This window comes from Metopolophium dirhodum, chromosome 1, assembly GCF_019925205.1.
Source record: "Metopolophium dirhodum isolate CAU chromosome 1, ASM1992520v1, whole genome shotgun sequence".
NCBI classification, from domain to species: domain Eukaryota; kingdom Metazoa; phylum Arthropoda; class Insecta; order Hemiptera; family Aphididae; genus Metopolophium; species Metopolophium dirhodum.
In genome coordinates this window covers 33,164,794-33,186,069 of record NC_083560.1, presented here as the reverse complement: position 1 = coordinate 33,186,069, position 21,276 = coordinate 33,164,794, and the positions used below count along the sequence as shown (strand labels likewise).

At 30.9% G+C, this 21,276-nt stretch overlaps 1 protein-coding gene across 1 annotated transcript; it reads left to right on the top strand.

Annotated features, from left to right (window-relative positions):
- The first annotated feature begins 433 nt into the window (after positions 1-433).
- LOC132936655 (general transcription factor II-I repeat domain-containing protein 2-like) lies at positions 434-16,415 on the top strand. Its single transcript, XM_061003415.1, has 2 exons — positions 434-656; positions 14,878-16,415. The coding sequence occupies exons 1-2, from the start codon at positions 434-436 to the stop codon at positions 16,413-16,415; spliced, it is 1,761 nt and encodes a 586-aa protein (XP_060859398.1).
- Positions 16,416-21,276: the final 4,861 nt, after the last annotated feature.

Sequence of the window (21,276 nt, the reverse complement as noted above, 5' to 3'; positions counted from 1 at the left end):
GTACGCGTATACGCAGATTTAAAATTAACTTAACTTGCACATGTTTTTAATTATTTGATATTAAATAAAAAATATGTTTAAAATCGTTTTTGTTTTCTGGCTTCAATCAGTAAACATGACAACGTATATTATCATATAATATAATCAAGCTTTATATCAATTTTTTACATATAGTCATCATTTGTAATTCTGACTTACTGTCGCTACTCGCTAGTCGTTCCCTAAATTCAGCTCCGGACTTTAGGGCCCCGGCCAGATCCGTCGGAAGGACGCATTCTCACAAGTGGATTTCCCGGGGATCACGTCTCTGCAAATGCCGCTCCTCCCGGAAAACCACGTGAACACGGCTACGTACGCGACGTGGTAACCACCGAATTTCAATCCAGAAAGCGTAGCAGCCGCTCGCTTCGGTTTTCCGCCACCGCCGCCGGACATGTACCTGAACCCGGACGTGTACGTGCCGTGGCAGCCACAGCCCCCGAGCTTGGAAAGTGCCGTGGCTGCGGGCTTCAGATTTCCGCCATCGCCGCCAACGGAGTATTACGTGGGCCCGGCCTGGTTTAACGTGAACGGCCCGCCGCCACTTCCATGTTTTTACATACTGCTCCCACCGCTGCGTCGAACTGGTTCCGGTGCACCGGAAGTGAGAACGAATCGTAATGCTTACTTACTTAATTACTTCTACTGCAAAAAAACACAAATAAAACGTCTTAACTTGCATATTATTTTGTTTTCATATTTAAATACCCATGTTTACCCATATTTCTTAAATACCTCACTTGTTATAGGGTTGCCATTCGTCCCGATTTCGCCGGGACACTGCCGGTTTTCACTACACAGTTCCGATATTTTTCAACTCCCGGCCGGGACATCAATATGTACCCGTTTCTTAAAATTAGTCTCGAAATAATTGTTGTCATGCATGAATAACTAAAAATAAATAATTGTCGGAAATTTTGGAGATAGCGATAGCTGATTACCGATAATTTAATGTTTCATAGCGTATACAATTTTTATAATTGACGATTATACGTTCCATGTATTGTGTTATTGTTCACTTGTGTTGTACCCGCATTTAAATTTAATAACGTGTTGTGAATATTGTTAATAAAGTCGTTGGATGATAATTTATTACTATTCCTACACGGCTGTACCTATACCTAAACCCGGTGATTAATAAAAAAAAAGAAAAACCCAAAAACAATCGATAAATTGTGTAAATCTAATAGGTTTATAAGTATTTGATATAATAACAACGATTACAGACAAAAAACTCTAAAACCTATGTCGTCACTATAATATTAACAAAGAACCAAATCGTGAGCATTATACCTATATAATAAACTATTCATATTCACTAATGACCAATGGCCACGTTATCGAGGAAAATATACTTAGCCTTATTATTATATAGTAATACTAGTAACCAGCAGTAAGTATAATTTTGAGTTCAAGAAGTTGATAACTTTGAGACAGTTTTAAAATAAATGCATTATTATATTATAATATACCTAGTCGTATAGTACGACCATGCTTTACACATATTATATACAATATATACATAGGTAGGTTCCTACATAAAAGGAAATGCGTTACCGCATGCATGTTTAGAGGACATATCTGAGGATAATTTCCTAATGGAATAACAGAAGAATAATCTGGAAAGTGTCGACGTAGGTGTTGCTGGAATTGAATAATGGAGGACTATTGTTTTAAAAGTGAATGAAATAATAAATCTACACGTAATGCCAGAATAAAGTCATGTGATGATAATTATTACTAAACCGTATCCGTCATACAGACGAATTCCGGTGGTTAACAAGAAAAAAATAACCAAACAACAATCGATACATTTTGTAAACTAATATATATAATATAAGTAATTAACATAATAACAACGATTACAGACAAAAACACAAAAACCGAAGGCGTCACCATAATGCTAATAATTAATAAAGAATCAAAACGTGGGTATTAAACGATCGATATTGATCATATTATCGATAAAAAAATACTTAACCGTATACGATATAGTAATATTAGCAACTATATCTACCTAGTAAGTATACAAATTATACAAAATAAGATTACCACTTTAAGTTCACGTAGTTGATAAAGTCGAGACTGTTTTCAAGTGAATATATTATAATATTACATAGAAATATACCTAATATGGAAAATACGTTTTATATGCACTAATGTAATTTTTAACTCCAAAATGCTATCGAGAAGATTAAATATTATATTATATGTGTCAATCATAAGACTCACATTGAATAACGGTTGTGAAACTTGAACGGCAACGACGATAACGGAGAGTACGCAAAGAACATTCAAAAACAAGATATGGGAAAAAATTGTGTGGCTCTGTGTTTGACACGAATACGGGAAGTTGACGAAGAAGATACAATAGGGAACTACAAGAAACGATGGCACTGGTAACTAAATTCATCAAAGGTCAAAGAATCCAATGACTAGGCCATATTTTAAGAAGAGAAGACAACGACCATCTAAGGGTGGCTTTCGAATGGAAACCTCAAAAATATAATCAAAGTTGGAAAGTCGGAAAAATTCACAACAAAATACTCTAAAAATAAACCCTAAATCACCCCTGATTATAATATGTTGCGTTTATATTACAATAGGTATTGCAAAAAAGATTCTCAGAGATGTTATATAGCAGTTATTTTGTGAAATGTCAAGTTTAATATTAGTATCTATGGGTATCGCGGAGATGTTGTAGGCACCGTTAATATCCCTACCTGTGAAGTTACTGAATGCGATGTCGCAAGACAATGTTGTATGTTTCATCTCATTGTAACTTTCATAGCAATCATATAGAGTAACACGAGACTTCCCCTAAAAAAATATTCAAGCACACCAACGATCTGATTCGGGATCGAACCCTATACACCCTTAACTTAAACTACCTACGCCTTACCTACAGGGACACGCTATCAATATAACTCAATACAAATAACATAGTGTATAAATCGTATAGGTATTAGGTAATAGTCGAGTGTTTGGTACGTGGTATAAGTATTATAATGAAATATGAATGTATTACAAACAACAATACTGGTATAGGTATACTTATGATTTATAGACTTCTAGTTTAGACATTGTTGAATAAAGTAGGTAGGAAGGTATAAAATTATAAAACTTATCTGCCACCTACCTACTAAGTACTAATTATTACCAAGCAACATGCAGTAAGTAATTAATCCAATCAACTTTATTTAATAGTTTGTTATGTAGTTATAATAATTTGGTTATCACTTAACAAACTAAATTTATGCAAGTTCATGCAATCATACATAAATAAAATAAAACAATTATTAATTTCAATTTTTTTAAAAATTAAATTCTTTATTAATATTTAGGTTTTATGAAAACTTTAAATTAGGTACAGAAATGATTAATTATTATTAGCATTAAGAAATCAGATTATTTATTATTTAGTATACCTTAGTAGGTATTACTTAAGAGCTAACATAAGAAAAGTAAGTTAGGTAATTATAGATATAAGGCAGGTACTCATATCTTTTTTATAATTCATGAAGTAGAACAATAGCTACTACAATAGATTTGCTACCTGTTGGTATATATAAACATTTATTTTTTCAACAGTCCAAGTCAATTAATTTTGAAGAAATATGATTATTATTGTTAATTTAAAATTATTTAATTAAGCAAGATGGAATGGGATCTTGATCTTGATACATAATACAATAATTTAATGGAGTTACAATAAGATGTATTTATATTTATGTATTTTTATTTATATTAAATTTTGGGATGTCTCAAAGATTACACAACGAACTCCTTGATAGGTTGTGGTTTTTTTATAGTTTCTATTTTCAGATTTGGTCGATTATTATCTCACAACGACGAGATGTCAAGATATCTCTGGGAAATCACATTCAACAATTATTGCATTATATCTAGTTGATATATCGATACGACTCCGCATTCAATAACACCCATAGTAGTCGAATATTAATTTATATTTGTTATTTTAAATTTAAATCGCATAGAAATGACTTTGTGACATCTCGGTGAATTTAGTTATAAACACTTTTTTTATAACATCTATTTAAAATTACATTGTAGTTATATATATAAATTGTGCTTACAAATACTTACAAATGACTTACAAATTATTGACAAAGTTTGGAGCCAACATTTTGACATTGTGCGGCTAACTTCACGGACATTCATTGGTCATTGGTCAATATGGATCGTTTATTATAGGTATAATTAATGTTCACGGTTTGGTTTTTAGTATTATTTAGTATTATTTATTATAGAGATGCCATAAGGTTTAGTGTTTTTTGTCTGAAATCGTTGTTATCATATCAAATACTTATAAACCTATTAGGTTTACACAATTTATCGATTGTTTTTGGGTTTTGTTTTTTTTGTTAATCACCGGGTATCTTTGGTATGTATTGGTAGAACCGTGCAGGTAAAGTAATAATATTATCATCCGACGATTTTAGCCTGGAATTCCGTGTAGATTTATTAGTTCGTTCACCTTTAAAACAATAACCTATTATAATTCGATTCCAGTTGTGCCTACATCTACACTTTTTTTAAAGTCAAATTATACATTTACTCACTGTTCTCATACCTATACTATACCACGCTTAAATATGATGTATTAATGATTAATGTATGCTTCTATACCAGTATAATATAAATTAAGAATAATTATAAATAATTATAATATTATGATAATGGCTGTATATCTAAATATATAAAAATGGAGACAAAAAATTCGAAATTGCATCAATTGAGAACGGCTGGGCCGATTTTGGTAAAATTTTTTTTAAATGATAGAGAATTTCGGGGAGCGGGTTTATATCATAAATTATGGACCTAACTGATGTGAGTTAGAGATTTAGAGACAAAAACTGAGTTACACCGGTGGCGCCATCTAGCAGAAAAAAATATAAATAATATAAAAATAATAATAATAATAATAAATAAATAATACAAATATCGATAATAGCTGGGCTTGAAATCGATTAATATCGATAAAAATCGAAAAAAATAATATATTTTTATATTCTGGTTGATATACATTTTTTAATTTAGACACTCATAATTCTAAGCATAAAAATTCTCTCCAAAAAACAATAGTCGTTTTTGATTGAAAAAGTTCTTAGATAACGTTAAACGATAATGTTTCAAAATAAAATGAATAATGTGCCAACTATTATATTTGTTTACTCTAGAGTTATGAGTGTCTAAAATAAAAAATGTATATCAACCAGAATATAAAAATATATTATTTTTTTTCGGTTTTTATCGATATTAATCGATTTCAAGCCCAGCTATTATCGATATTTGTATTATTTATTTATATAATATATTATTATTATTATTTTATAAAGCTGTAGAGTTTGTTTGTTTGTTTGAACACGCTAATCTCAGGAACTACTGGTTCAAATTGAAAAATTTATTTTTTGTTGGATAGTCCATTTATCGAGGAAGGCTATAGGACACCACACTACGATAAATTAATAGAAGCCTGGGGAAGTGATCAAACAGGGATTTTGAGACTTACGGTGGAAATGTTTGTTTATATATATGGTCGTTATTGGTTATAGAAGAAATAATTAATAGATAAAATATTTATTTATTTTTTAAAAAGGGTTGATTTTTTTTTAAAGAAATGATTGTTTTTAGAAATGGTTGAATTTTAAGAAAGGATTAATTATTAGAAATGGTTAAATTTTAGGGGAAAATGTCAAAAATTTACTTTTTACTTTTTTAAAAAGGGCTAAATTTCCTTTTTTACTTTTTACTCTTTTTATCAAAGTTATACCAAGTAAAAACGACAAACTTGGTATGACTTTGATACTTGAGAGTTAATTCATACACTTACGTACAAACAGCACGGGGTCCGCGATCTACCGCAGGTAGATTGCCTACCTGATAATAACTGCTGCGAATTAGAATTTTTATCTCGGGCAGCAGAAAATTTAAGATAAATATAGAATATCAAACACCGAATATTTAATAACGCATTGAAAAAGTTTGAGTCATATAAAAGTTTGTACATTTAACTGGTAACGAAGTGCACGGTATCAGCTAGTTTTTCTATATTTTCCTAAAACGAAAGGACACAAATATGATAATCGGTTACAATTACCTGACTTGAATTCAAAATTATTCATCAATCCTTTATATTTTTTTAATTCATTTTTTTGGAAATTTTTCTCCACCTTTTAGATGCATCACTTTCAAATTGTCTGTTACAGTGGCGTTCTCAGGAATTTTCTATGGGTCGGGTTCTGAACATTTACTAGAATTCAATCTGCCCCACACTTAAACTCTGCCCCACACCCCCTAAAGTCATAATATTTACAAATTTTGTGTTATTGTATATTTTACCATTTGAGTAGTCAGTACCTAGTGAGCTGTATTTGATATATCATATAAATATCAAAAGTAAAATAATGCAATCAACAAATTATGCTTTTCAAAATTCATACTTAAATAATCGTTATAAAATCATAATAATTTACAAAACATTTCAAAACACAATATTTCAAGTTTCAGTCCATGATCTCTATCCATTCTCTTTACGGTCTTACACCACTAACTATTTCTGTAACTGGTAAATTTATAGAATATTGTGCATCACCAACAAAAATAAATCTTTTTTTTTTTTAAATTAATTTTTTATTAACCTGTACGTTTTTGATTTGTATACTTGTTATACTTATAATATAAACTTATCTGTACATAGGTTCACGGCCCGCGACGTATCTTTAATATATTTATTTAAATGACTCCATTTTTAATGTAATGTGTCCCTATTACGTAAGTTGATAATTAATATTTTTATTCAAAATTTCAAACAACACGTACGATACAATATTGTAAGAAAGTAATATTAACAGTAACCCTTATAACATTTTCGACTATAATATAGTTATTTAATATTTTCTATGGATATGCAATATAATAACTATTATTATAAATTATTATATTTAATATTTCTGATTTTTTTTTTTAATATATTATTTTTTACAAAATTGAATTTATTTTAGGCCTGTGGCTAAAAATGTACTTAACGTGGTAATAAAATTAATTAACTCGTAAGTTACTGAATAATATAAGAAAAAGTAACTCGTTAATTAACTTAGTTAAAAGCAACTTAACTTTAACTTAATAACTTATTAATACCCAGCCTTGCTTTTTGGACTACAAATAAAATTGTATTGATTTTTATAGAAAACAAAAACTAAAAAGATGGGTAAGTGGACAGTAGGTTATAAGTGGTTCACTGTAATGGATGGTGTTAAATTTCAATACTATGATATCTTGTATAAGAAAAACGACCAGTAAACCTAAGATATTGTTATAAACTAGCAATTGGGTTAACTGCTTAGCTTATAGTTTGCAAGTAGCAAGACCGTTGGTAAAGGATTTCTTAGGTAGGTTTGACAAAATAATTAGAGTTTGTTGAAACAAATGAACATAAGAAAAAATTTAAACAAACTACATGAGATACAATGACGTGAATGTAGATCACAGTTGATTGGCCAACCTAAGCATCCTGTGCGTGGGGTGATTATGGCTGAAGGAAGTAGACAGAGTTGGAATGTAAAAAGGAATGTAATGAGTGGTAATTGTTGAACGTACTATAATCACTTAAATCTCGTAACAACATTTATATTAAGTTCACATAATAATGGCTTTAGGATGTAAGTTAAAAAATGTAGTGAACAAAATACAGCAATGAAGTACTTAATCATGGTTGTAAGGCAAAAATATAAACTAAAACATAAAAATACATTTAACTAAAAAAAAAATATTATTAAAAGTAGATTCTTAATTGCCAATTTTCGTACATTTTTGGGTCGTAAGAATTAAGTTCTGATGGAATTTGAAATGCCCAGTAAATTCACCAATTATATTATATCAAATTAACTTTATAAAAAAGTCCAAAGTCAAAAATCTCATTGTATTGGTACGGAGTGGGGCTGGCGACATGTGCAAATTTAAACAACTAGCTTGCAAATCGTTGCTAAATGGCTGCTAAATGTTGACACTAATAGCAAGTCAAAAATCGCATTATATCGGTAAGGGGTGAGGCTGGCGACATGTGCAAATTTCGGAAATGCGTATAACAGACTAAATATTGGTTTGGAAATTTCGACAACTAGCTTGCAAATCGTTGCTAATTGGCTGCTAAATGTTGACACGAATAGCAAGTCAAAAATAGCATTATATCGGTACGGGGTGGGGCTGGCGAAATGTGCAAATTTCGGAAATGCGTTTAACAGACGAAATATTGGTTTGGAAATTTCGACAACTAGCTTTCAAATCGTTGCTAATTGGCTGCTAAATGTTGACACGAATAGCAAGTCAAAAATAGCATTATATCGGTACGGGGTGGGGCTGGCGACATGTGCAAATTTCGGAAACGTGTATAAAAGACGAATTATTGGTTTGAAAATTTCGACAACTAGCTTGCAAATCGTTGCTAATTGGCTGCTAAATGTTGACACGAATAGCAAGTCAAAAATAGCATTATATCGGTACGGGGTGGGGCTGGCGACATGTGGAAATTTCGGAAACGTGTATAAAAGACGAATTATTGGTTTGAAAATTTCGACAACTAGCTTGCAAATCGTTGCTAATTGGTTGCTAAATGCTAAAATTTTATTGAATTCGTGAATATATTTATACAATACATTAGTTTGGTCTATATTTAATGCACCATAATAGCAAATAATTAATATAATCGGCCTTCGAGTAATGTGGCGGTGCCTAGCGGTATTCATGTTAATTATATTTTTGCCTTCAATAATTGTGCCACTTTTTCGCGGAGTGTTATCACCTTCTCTTCTCTACATCGTGTATATAACTATATAATCACGGTCTTGATTTATTATAAATCAGTAACGGATACTTTTGTTTGTTTCATCGGTTCATAGTTACAAATTACCAAATGGTCCCCAATAGTAGGAGTCTGTTTTTTCCACCTTCACGTACGCCGTACGTTTTTACGATCAAAAACATTACACATTAACACCAGAAAAATTACAAACGAACAATTATTACGCAGTAATGAATAAATTTGGAAAGTATGTACAAGGAATAAAAATAATCGGGAAAGTATTACGTACTTAGGTAATAATCCAGAAATTATTAGGTACACAGGAAAATATTATACGGGAATATATGTAATAAAAAAACCTTACAAAATAACATAAATATACCTTACATTCGAAAATATAATGCTGGAAAAATACTTCACTGGAATGAAATGCACCAAATTCATAATAATATATTATGTACCATGTAGGTACCTACTCAATTGGGTGCCAGAGGCACTAGAGAAGATCACTTATTAGTTATTATCTACCTACCTTATTTAGTCACTTGTCGAGGGTGATATGCTGTTAAAATAATATTATGTATCTACCTACCTACCAGCTACACAGTATTTCAGTACATTTACAGTCTCTTGTCAATTAATTAATGTGAAACAAATGTCGTGTTGTTATGTTAACAACATTTTAAATCATTTTAGAGGGTAGTGTCGCAGCATAAAATTTTAAACGTTACTATTAATTGTTATTAATTAATTTTACGTTTAATATCTATTTATTCGGTAAAGTTTGAAAACTTACACTAATACTCATAGAAGGAATGTTTTATGTACAAATTGATAGGTAATAAAAATGTATGTTCGGATGTGTGTAATATTTACCACCGTCTAACGGGCCATCTCGAGGCTAAACACATGCCATGGGCCAAAAATATTATCTTTTAGTTTTACTATCATAAAAACCTCTTATCAATTAATTAATGTGATACAATTAATATTCTGTTGTATGTTCGGTTGTGTGTTAAATTTACTACTCTAGGTATATTATAAATTATTATAATCCTGCATACATTTCTGTAAATTACGTTTTACTTATTTAGTCCAACTTGGGCCTCTGTTATTCAATGTAATCTTTTAATGTTATTTACATATTACAATACCTACCTACTTATTTAATTGGTAGACAAAAAAGTTACCTACCTACCTATTATTTAATACCTGACAAGAATGTATTATTATTATTTTTATTTTTTAATGTTTTTTCGTATTATAATACTTATTTAATTGGTCATCAAGAATTTTTTTTATGTTTTTTTATATGTTAATATTATATACTTACCAGGTATAAAATATATTTGTTAAAATCAGAAAATAGTCTAGTAGGTATTTTTTAAGAACCTAACTTAGTGCCCCAAGTTAGCTTGAGTAATATATTAAGAAGTTGTTCATAAGAAAAACATGAATGCCCCATGTTGTTGAAATTCAGTACCAACAACATGGGGCAAGCAGTAAAATAAAAAAAAAAAACCTTAGAAACAATAATTTGTATGGTTAAAATGCAACAGAAATCAATAAATCAAACCTTAACTAAAAAAAAATGTTTCATTGAAAATAATATGTATAAATTAATTAATCTTAAAGTCGTTTACAATAGAATTTAAAAACTGCCCAAAGTCTGGCCTTTGAAGGTACTCTATATTATAAATTATTATAATCCTGCATGCATTTCTGTAAATTACGTTTTATCTTTTTAGTTCAACTTGGGCCACTATTATTCAACCATGTTCCAAATTATAACTAGGATACATTTAAGTTCATTCCATTTAATTAAGACTAACCCTAATACAATTTTATCTAAATAGTACGTCTATATCTGCTAATAATAATATTCTAGAATGGAACAATGTATCTAACAATTATAAGATGGTTAAAGATAAGGAGTATTTTAGCATTTTAAAATATACCGGCCTATATAGAATATTGAGATAATGACGAATTTAATTTAATTTAATTTGATTTTAAAAATGGTAATATTAATAAAACAGGTAATTAGAATAAAATATTAATAAAAAAAAATGATAAAGTAATAAGTAAATTGATAAAAAAAATAATTTATAGTAAAATAATAAAGAATAAAGTTAGATAAAAAATTTAATGAATAACGGGGGAACGCATAGTATAATTACGCGTCATAAATAACGATGTAAACGAAACTATATAAATTATGTTTCAGAAAATAAACAATTGGAAACGTCAAAATAAAATATACATATAACCAATAAATTTAAACTTATAAACATGGGTGAAAACACACCAGTATCTTTGCAATACTCACTAACACTACAAGCGATCGAATTTATTAGTGAATTAAAAAATGTGCTATTATTAAGTGCACACATTCAATTAGTCCGGAGAGACATGGTATACGTAAGTTGTTTCAGACGACATGTGTTAAAAGCGAATAATAGAATACCAATACCATTATCAGAAGAAGCACTAAACCTAGTGATGATTCCTTTGACTACGTTTGCCCATGCGATTTGTAACGATACACAACCAAATAGATCAGTTTGTTTAACTATAGGCGCGATATTAGATCAATTAATTGCTAGACGTATTTTTGCCGCTGACCATTTTGAATAAATAGATTCTTGTTTACGATGTTAAGGATAAACAAATAAAAATAAAAATATATACCAAGAAAATATAACAATAATAAAACATTTAAGATTAAAGGACATTTTAGCATATTTTAATATAACCACATATAGAGATGAAAGTAATGAGAATAAACTAACAATAAAAAAATATAAGTATAATAATTTTATTATGGTGAATGTAAATACACAGAATTAACACAAATCATGTTTATTTTAGATTTATTGAAGAATTAAAAAAAAAATAATAAGCACCGAAGTACATATTTATAAACTTAAGGGAGATAATATGGAGTCAGTATGTTTTAACTGGCATATAATGTTAAAAGCCAACAAAAGATTAAAAAAACATTTTGATTTTAAGAAATTAATTAAAATAACTAGAAATATTTAATTTTTTATGAAAGAACACTGTAAAGGAGAGTGTAAGAAATTGTTAAAAATACATAATAGAAACCACAAGGGACCCAAGTTACATACTCGATTACCCTAAATAATTCAAGATACATAAATATGTATATACTAGCTGATCCCATGCATTTCGTTTCCCGTTATACGTATTCCCGTCGTACCATCTATATATGACTCAAACTTTGTTCAATTCGTTGTTTAATATTCAGTGTATGGTGTTCAAAATTTATCTTAATTTTTCTATTGCCTGTAATAAAAATTCTGATTTGCAGCAGTATATTATCAGGTAGGCAATCCACCTGCGGTAGATCGCGGACGGCGTGCTGTTTGTACGTACGTAACTTTATAATTTAACTCTGAAGTATCAAAGTTATACCAAGTATGTCACTGAACTCCTCCTAAACGGCTGGACTAATTGTGAATGTCGAGTCTGTCGACCAATATTTCCTCCTCGTCCACGAAGACGTGGCATTGTTTTAGGTACGTAACTTATGTGTGAGTATAATACGCTCAATATTTACGTAATTGCGATACATATAATATCAAGACACAGCGTACAAAAAAATGAAATTCATTGAATGAATACACTGATTTCACGGCAACCCATAATTTATCTTCATATGTATAATTCTACTGTACGTGTGTTGTGATTGAAATCATCCTAAACGGTTGGACCGAAGTGAATGATTTTTTTTGTATGCGTTTGGGTGACCCAATTATAGACTCGTTCGGCGATTAAATTTAGAATGAAATAATAGGATATTATAAGTGGCGCGAACACCTGCAGGTAGTAAACCTCGGTCTAGTGGACCGTATGGAAGAGGTTAAAAAGACATGACGTGTGGAACTACTCGGTTTATGCTGTATTTGTTTTTTACAGAGTTTTTTACACTTGGAATAAAGTTGTCAACAATATTATAATTTGTTATAATTAAATTAGACATTGAACTCAAAGCGTTGGTACCTAATTCTTTATGTTAGATACATGGTTATATTGAAGAAATTAAAATAAGATATAATTTATCATTAAAGTGCATATTGTAACTGTTATAAAATCCGTCACACAACTATCTATACACAATCCCAATATTATTTGATCAATACAACCCTACAAATAATACAGGTATAATTAATAACTTAAGCTCCATATAATTAATTGTTGTTATATACCTAGTCATATAGTAAAAATAAAGTAGGTACTATTTTATTCTTTTAAAACTAAAAAAATAATTTTTTTTTTATGTGGAACAATATTATGTCGATGAATTAGATTCTGAGCGGAGCGAGGAAGCTAGTGGTTTTACAATAATGGTGTTTATTTTTTTTTTTTATTTATCCTGTATACAAAATTTCTATCAGAAGGAGTGCTGTGATTTCAACAGATAGTACCTTATATTATAGCAAATTGGTTCAAGATGGTACTTTTTTTTTAGAGAGGTTCTTTTTCGATTTTATCAATAGTTATTTAATGTTACAGGAAAAACCACCGAAAAATTGAGAAAAACCGCTAAAAATGGGATTTTAATTTCTAACGCTTTGCTTATCACCATAGAAACGAATAAAAATAATAATATTATAATATAAATTCAACTTACATGATAATATAATAAACTAGCTGATCCCATGCACTTCGTTTCCCGTTAAATGCATGCCAACCCTTTATGACTCAAACTTTGTTCAATTCGTTATTTAATATTCGGTGTATGGTGTTCAAAGTTTATTCGTTAAAAATCGCACCTCTTCAATGAATAAAAATAACAAATATAATTACATATTTGTGTATCACCTCCCCGTCACCTGACTCGTCCTGTCCAGTATATTTTTTAATTTTGCAATTTTTTTGTTCCTACACATGTTATATTCGACGCAAAAAATTATCCTGAACAGAACCGTCACCCTGGTGATAGTGCGTTGTGAATAAAAAATAATTAAATAAAACATATATAATCATTTATAAGTAAGGAATTACTTTTTTGTTAATCATTTCAATTATAATTATTAACAAAAATCAGTTATATATTCATTGTAGTGCTTTGTGGTATACGATGTTTTGTGTTTGATCACCTGGCGCATAGACAAACAAATCTGATGGTTTCCCAACACGGGAACAGGCAACATACAATTGACCATGTGAGAAACATGGGTTTTCCAAATTAATACCACAAACACTTAATGATTGCCCCTGGGACTTGTTTATGGTCATAGAAAAAGCAAGCCGCACTGGAAACTGTAGGCGTTTAAACTCAAATGGCACATCAGTCGGAATCATTGGGATGCACGGTATGAGAACATCCTCTCCTTTAAACTTTCCTTTCAGTATAGTTGCTTCTGTGCAAAAAAATATTTATTTATTTTTAATAATAATATTTGTGTTACGACTGGTCAGATGTCAGAATGGTTTATTTGGTATACATTAATATACTGTATTATCTTCTGATAAACTATTATCGAATAGGGATTATTGATGGTTTATATTATATACCTATTTATATCTATAGATTATCTAGATCAATAATTTATATCGTCAGTTTGCGACACGCGTGCCTCTTTCAATGTTAACATATATACGACTAATCGTTCGATAACCACCGTGTGTTCGAGTTCCGTGTTTCAAGTGTGTTAAATTTTGTTACGTGTATTCTACTGTAAATTTAATCTTTAAAAATGTCTCTTTTAAAACCAAGTGGTAGTAATAAATGAAAAATTACCGATGAACATCGTCAGTTTCAAAAAAAGTGGGAATTACAATATTTTTGCAGTGAAATCAATAATAAAATACTTTGCTTGATATGTAAAAGTGTTATTAGTGTTCCAGAGTTGTACAACATTAAGCGACATTATGAACAACATAAGTCAAAATACGACCAGTATGAAGGGTTATTGAGGCAATAAAAACTGAAAGAGTTAATATCAGGGTATAAAAACAACAGATAATGTTTACTTAAATACCACAAGAAAATGAAGCTGCAGTAAAGGTTAGTTACGTGTTGTCAGAGTTAATTGCCAAACATTCAAAACCGTTCACTGAAGGTGATCTTATAAAAACGTGTTTGATTAAAACTGCTGAAATTATTTGTTCCGGAAATCTAAAAGCTTTTCAAAACATTTCATTAACACGAAATATGGTTGCTGAAAGAATAACTGAACTAGCTTGCAATTTGAGTAATCAAATTAAAATTAAAATACCAACATTCGAGTATTTTTCAATCGCTTGTGATGAAAGAACCGATATTGGTGGCACAGCTCAGTTAGCTGTGTTTTTTCGTGCTTGCGATAAGGAATTTAATATTTTTGAAGAGTTATTGGAAATTATACCTATGTTTGATACTACTACAGGAGAGGATGTATTCGTTTCTGTTGTTGAACTCTTGAAAAAATATGATTTACCTTTGGAAAAGTTGTCATCTGTAGCTACAGATGGAGCTTCTTCTATGACGGGGAAAAATAAAGGATTCGTTGAAAGATTGCAAAAAAAAACGAATGAATATGTTGAGCATAAATTTCATAGGACACATTGTATTATACACCAAGAGGTGTTATGTACAAAAGTTATAAATGTGGCACATGTAATAAGACCTGTAAAACAAATGGTCAATTTTATAAGATCCCGTGTTTTGAACCAAAGACAATTTTTGATTTTTTTAAATGATTTAGAAAGCGAGTATTCAGGTTTACCATACTTTACAGAAGTTCGATGGTTATCGTGTTCCATTGTATTGGAAAGATTCTGGAAGTTAAGAGATGCCATACAAATATTTTTAGAGTCTAAAAAACAAGACGTCAGCGTTTTATCGGATCCAATGTGGTTACAAGACCTATCTTTCATGGTCGATATAACGAAGCATTTATCGAATTTAAATTTAAAATTACAAGGGAAAAATCAAACTATAAAAGCCATTAATTACCATGTAAAGGCTTTCAAATGTAAATTAGATCTATTTAAAACACAATTACAAAACGAAGACTTAACGCATTTTCCAGCATGCATGACGTATACAAAAATTAATAATGATCCAATTTCCTACAAAAAATATTCAGAAAAAATTATGTGTTTGAAGACTGAATTCGAAAATAGGTTTCAAGATTTCCAATATTTAGAAAACGATTTTGCCTTATTTACCTCTCTTTTTTCAATAGACGCAGTAAATGTTTCAACACATATACAAATGGAATTGATCGAGATTCAAAATGATTCAAATTTAAAAAATAAATTCAATGATGTTGGTGTTTCTGATTTTTACAGTTTTGTGCCAACACGTTATGTAGAAATTTATAGATTTGCAAGTAAAATTATTTCTATGTTTAGTAGTACTTATCAATGTGAGCAAATTTTTTCATTAATGAACAGTAATAAATCACCCGTAAGATCCAGATTAACCGACACACATCTAAATGCAGTATTAAAAGTGACTTCGTCAAATAATATTTCTCCCGAAATTGAAAAGTTGGTGGGAGAAAAGAGATGTCAAATATCGTCTAAAAAAAATTATTAATATGTTTTTTTGTAATTTATACACCTATTTTCATAAATAATTAGTAGGTATGATTTATATTTTATTTAAATGTTAATGTTAATTTTTTTTTCATTTTTTAATTTAGTTGTAATCAGGGCTTGAATCGTAAATAACGTACAACGGAATTTTTTTTTTGAAATACAAGCCATGGTTGTAATATTGCTGTATTCGTGAACATATAAAGAATACAATTGAAAAATGTTTACAAAACATTGATTTTTTCGCTAAATTTTTATGTGCGGCCCGCGTAGTAAACTATTCAATATATTTGGCCCACTTGATACTTTGAGTTTGACATGCCTGCTTTAGTATAATATGTGGAGTGTGGACAATGTTAATTATTAAATGATATCTATAACATTATATTCAATATATAATATTTCTATAGAGTGATTCATAAGTCATTACAGTTGCGTAATGTACTAGAGAGTTAATAAGAATATAATGATATAAAGTCTGAACAACCCAACCACACATTATGATTAGTTGCTAATTATTTGCTTTTTTGGCATAGTTTTAGAGTGAATCAGATAACTATCAGATACTACCTGAACTTGTACAACCTAATTAAAAATTGATCATATAAAATGTTAAAATGACTTGATAATTTCGAAAACTAACTTGCTGCTACATGCTAAATATTTGATATTTTTCAGCATAAATTTGAAGTGGATTGGGTCAAGTGCGTGGGCCAAGTTCATAGACGTATATTATTGGTATCATTTTGAAATTCATAATTTTAATTCAAATATATTATGTAAATTTTTTATACAAACAGTGTTTTTTTCATATATCTTAGCTATTTTATTGAAATTTCGTATTGTATAAAAAATCTATAAGCTCTAAGTGAACTCAACACAAATGATACTAAAAAAAAAAAAACTATTATAAATAAAAAAATATTATATAATATACCTCTTAAATCTCATAAATAATGTAAAACAAATTGTCAGATATATGAGATTGTAAAACTTTTAATGACCTTTGCAGTCAAAGACCTTCAATCACGATAAAAAAAAAGCATGACAATTATACAAAACTAGCTGATCCCGCTGGCACTTCGTTGCCCGTTAAATGTACCAATTCTATATGACTCAAACTTTGTTCAATTCGTTATTTAATATTCGGTGTATGGTGTATGGTGTTCAAAATTTATCTTAACTTTTCTGTTGCCCGGAATAAAAATTTTGATTCGCTGCAGTATATTATCAGGGAGGCAATCTATCTGCGGTAGATCGTGGACCTCGTGCTGTTTGTACGTAAGTTTATGATTTAACTCTAAAGTATCAAAATTGTACCAATTTTGTCATTTTTACTTAATTCCACCTGTAGAGAATTAATATAATCAATTAATACAAAAGCCTAACGCATCCGTACTAAAACCCGATGAATAAAAAAAAACATATCTAACACTTTTAAATTAGCCTATCTTCTTCCCAGAGGTCTAATCTACACACAAACATTCATTTTTATCTATATCTATACTTATATATAAAATGATAGCGTTTGTTTGTATGTTCGGGATAAACTCCGAAACAACTGAACTGATTTCAAAAATTCTTTCACGAATACAAAGCCACAATTTTTGTGAGTGTCATAGGCTAATTTAAAAAGGGATGTGATCACCCCCGGTAGGTGCTCAAATAGGAATTTTGAGATTTACGATAGAAATTTTTGTTTTTTAATGGTTGCTATGGGTGATAAATATAGATAAAAATAATTGTACAGACGTTGTTGTTGTTTTTGGCCATGTCACCAGGTGTGCACTTATGAGGCCATAACTCGGGAACCACTTATCCCACAGCGTACAAACTTCACAGGAACTATCTAATCGAAATCAGTTTGGTGGATCTTGAGTTATAAAATGTATTCAAAATGTACACTTCTTTTTTTATATTTATAGATGTATTATATACGGTTGTACTATACTAGCTGCCATATTATTTTGTATTTATTTTAAAACTGTTGTGACTGTATCGACTTCGTGAAGTCAAAGTTGTATATTTGTTTTGTAAGACAGAAACCATCTAAATGTCAATCTAAATATGCCCTGAAATTTTTATCGAAATTGGTTTGGTGGATCTTGAGTTATAAAATGTATTCAAAATGTACACTTATTTTTATATATAAAGATAAGTATACTACTTTGACTTCAAGTCGATACAGTTACAACTGTTTTAAAATAAATATAAAATAATATAGCAGTATAGTACAACCATATACAATGCATATAATATATATTATACATGTATAATAATGAGTCTTTGTTGTACCTATGCATAACTACAACAAAGCCACAAAGTAATCGCGTCATCGCATACACGTTTAGTTTGAAGATAATTTCCTGATTGAATAACGGCTGGAATCGAATTATAATGGGTTATTGTTTTAAAGGTGAACGCAATGCCAGAGTAAAGTCGTCGGATGATAATATTAATACTATACCTGCATGGCTGTACCTATTCATACAAAAAAAACCAGGTGGTCAACAAAAAAAAGAAAAACTCAAAAACAATCGATAAATTGTGTAAACCTAATAGGTTTATAAGTATTTGATATATTAACGACGATTACAGACAAAAAACCCAAAAATCTATGGCGTCACTATAATATTAACAAAGAACCAAATCGTGAGCATTATACCTATATAATAAGCTATTCATATTGACTAATGACCAATGGTCATGCTATCGAGAAAAAAATACTTGACCGTATTATGATATAGTAATACTAGTAACCTGCAGTAAGTATATACATATATACTATTTTGAATTCAAGAAGTTGATATATTCGGGACAGTTTTAAAATAAATGCATTATTATATTATAATAAAAATAGTCATATAATATACATGTAGGTACCTACATAAAAGGAAATGCGTTAATGCATGCATTTTTTTTTAGGACATATCTAAGGATAACCCCTACTTGGATAGTTTGTTCCCGTGTGGAGAAGGAAGGTGCCCTCCATCACCTCGGTCGTCCTTATTCGGGGACCCACGTCGAGGTCTTTTGACGTGCCTATCAGGACTGCCCTCCCTCAGTGCGTTGATACGCCTGGAACACGGTTACTGGTTTTGTCGCGAGTCCGCGCTCCGCGATTCGATCCGCACCGATCGCTTGCACCTTGAGTGTGGAGCTTTTTCGTAGTTGACGGGTGGGCAGTCGTATGTGTCAGCAGATGCTCTGTGATCCCTGGGGACCTGCCTTTGGCAAGCTGCCCATCTCTGGGATATACTGTTGGAGTGGCTGGTCTGATGAAAACTGCCTAGCCAGTCCTCTTTTCCTTCATTGATGACCCTTTACCGTCACCACCGGTAAGTCTCTGAGACCACCTCCAGGTGCTTCCTATTACCCCGGGAAGCTCGGTTCGGAAATACGCCCTTGAGATCGGGACGGGGTCTTTAGGTGACCCGGGGGTGCGAAGACGCCTTCCGGCCGTTCGTCATCAGCCCAGTCCTGCGCCCGGGCAGGACATCGTCAGCCGCGGTCTCAATCCCGCGGCTCTTTTCGCTTCGCGCGATTCTGCACAATCGTGTGTAAGCATTTCATGAGGGCGCCCGAGGGTGTAGCCTTGTTCGGGCGCCCCCCGCCTTCCTACCCACTTCAAACCTTTTTGTAGCTTAGCGTTTTCTAAACCACCGGGTTGCCACCCTGGAAGGTACAGGTGGCTCAGGGAACTCGGAGGTCCTTGGTCATTTTCCTAGCACCAAGCTTGACCTGCCCCGAGCCCTTGTGATTACAGTTCAGTTAACTCGAAGCTTTAGGGCTAGCTTCGTTAAGACCGTACCCCGCCTGCCCCTTTCCCCGACCAGATTAGTCACCCAGTTTCTCAACGTGACTCGTCTTAGCGCGGTAGGTAGCAGGTGTGGACTTGTACTGGTCAGTCCGTCCGCCTGACCCGTCGTGACCCGGTTGGGCCGTCTTTGCCAGGCGGGTGGACATGCCAGTAAGTCTTCACGGGGTTACCTCGATGCCCTTTCAGCGACCTAGGTCGGATCGCGCCAGGGGCAATCCACTGAACATATTACGTGTTTGATTTCCATATAGAGCATAGGAAAATTAACTTACCCACCTAAAGATGTACTAAGAGTCTGCAGTCACGAAGCTGAAAACGGAATTTTAAGTTACCACTCAACTTACTTAACTACAACTAAAAATAAAATATGTTTAGTAAATGAAATAAGAATAATGACATGAGATTAATCCATTAAGATTTTACAAATACAAAATAATATAATGAATTATAATTACCTATTAATTTATAAAATATTCCATTTATGTATATTCATTTATATAAATAATATATTGTATTGACTATTATTGTAAGTGGTTATATTAATTTATATTTTCTTACATTTAAAATGATTTGGTTATGGGATAAAAAGTATATTACGCCATAGATTCGGGAACGCACGTGGAAGGCTAATGACCTATTATAATATAATATTGCCTATGAATACCAAACGTTAGCGTCGTGCAAATAATAATATATATCTGATCAGTACCTAAGTGGTATCACCACACGGTCTTATATTATAATACATATTATTATTATACATATTATTTAAAATTATAAACTAAACTATTCTCAGATTAATAAATACAACTAGGAGTGATGTCCTAGACTAGGACATCATAATAAATAAAAATAATAATAATATGAAACGATAACACGGATATACGTTTTGTACTGACTACTATAACACTGTATACCTACAACTAGTGTTGGAAATTAACTAGATACAAATATACACCCAAAAAATAGATTAACTAACTTATAGATAGTTTTTTAATAAATGAAATCAAACATAATACGGTATAATTTATAATATTTATTT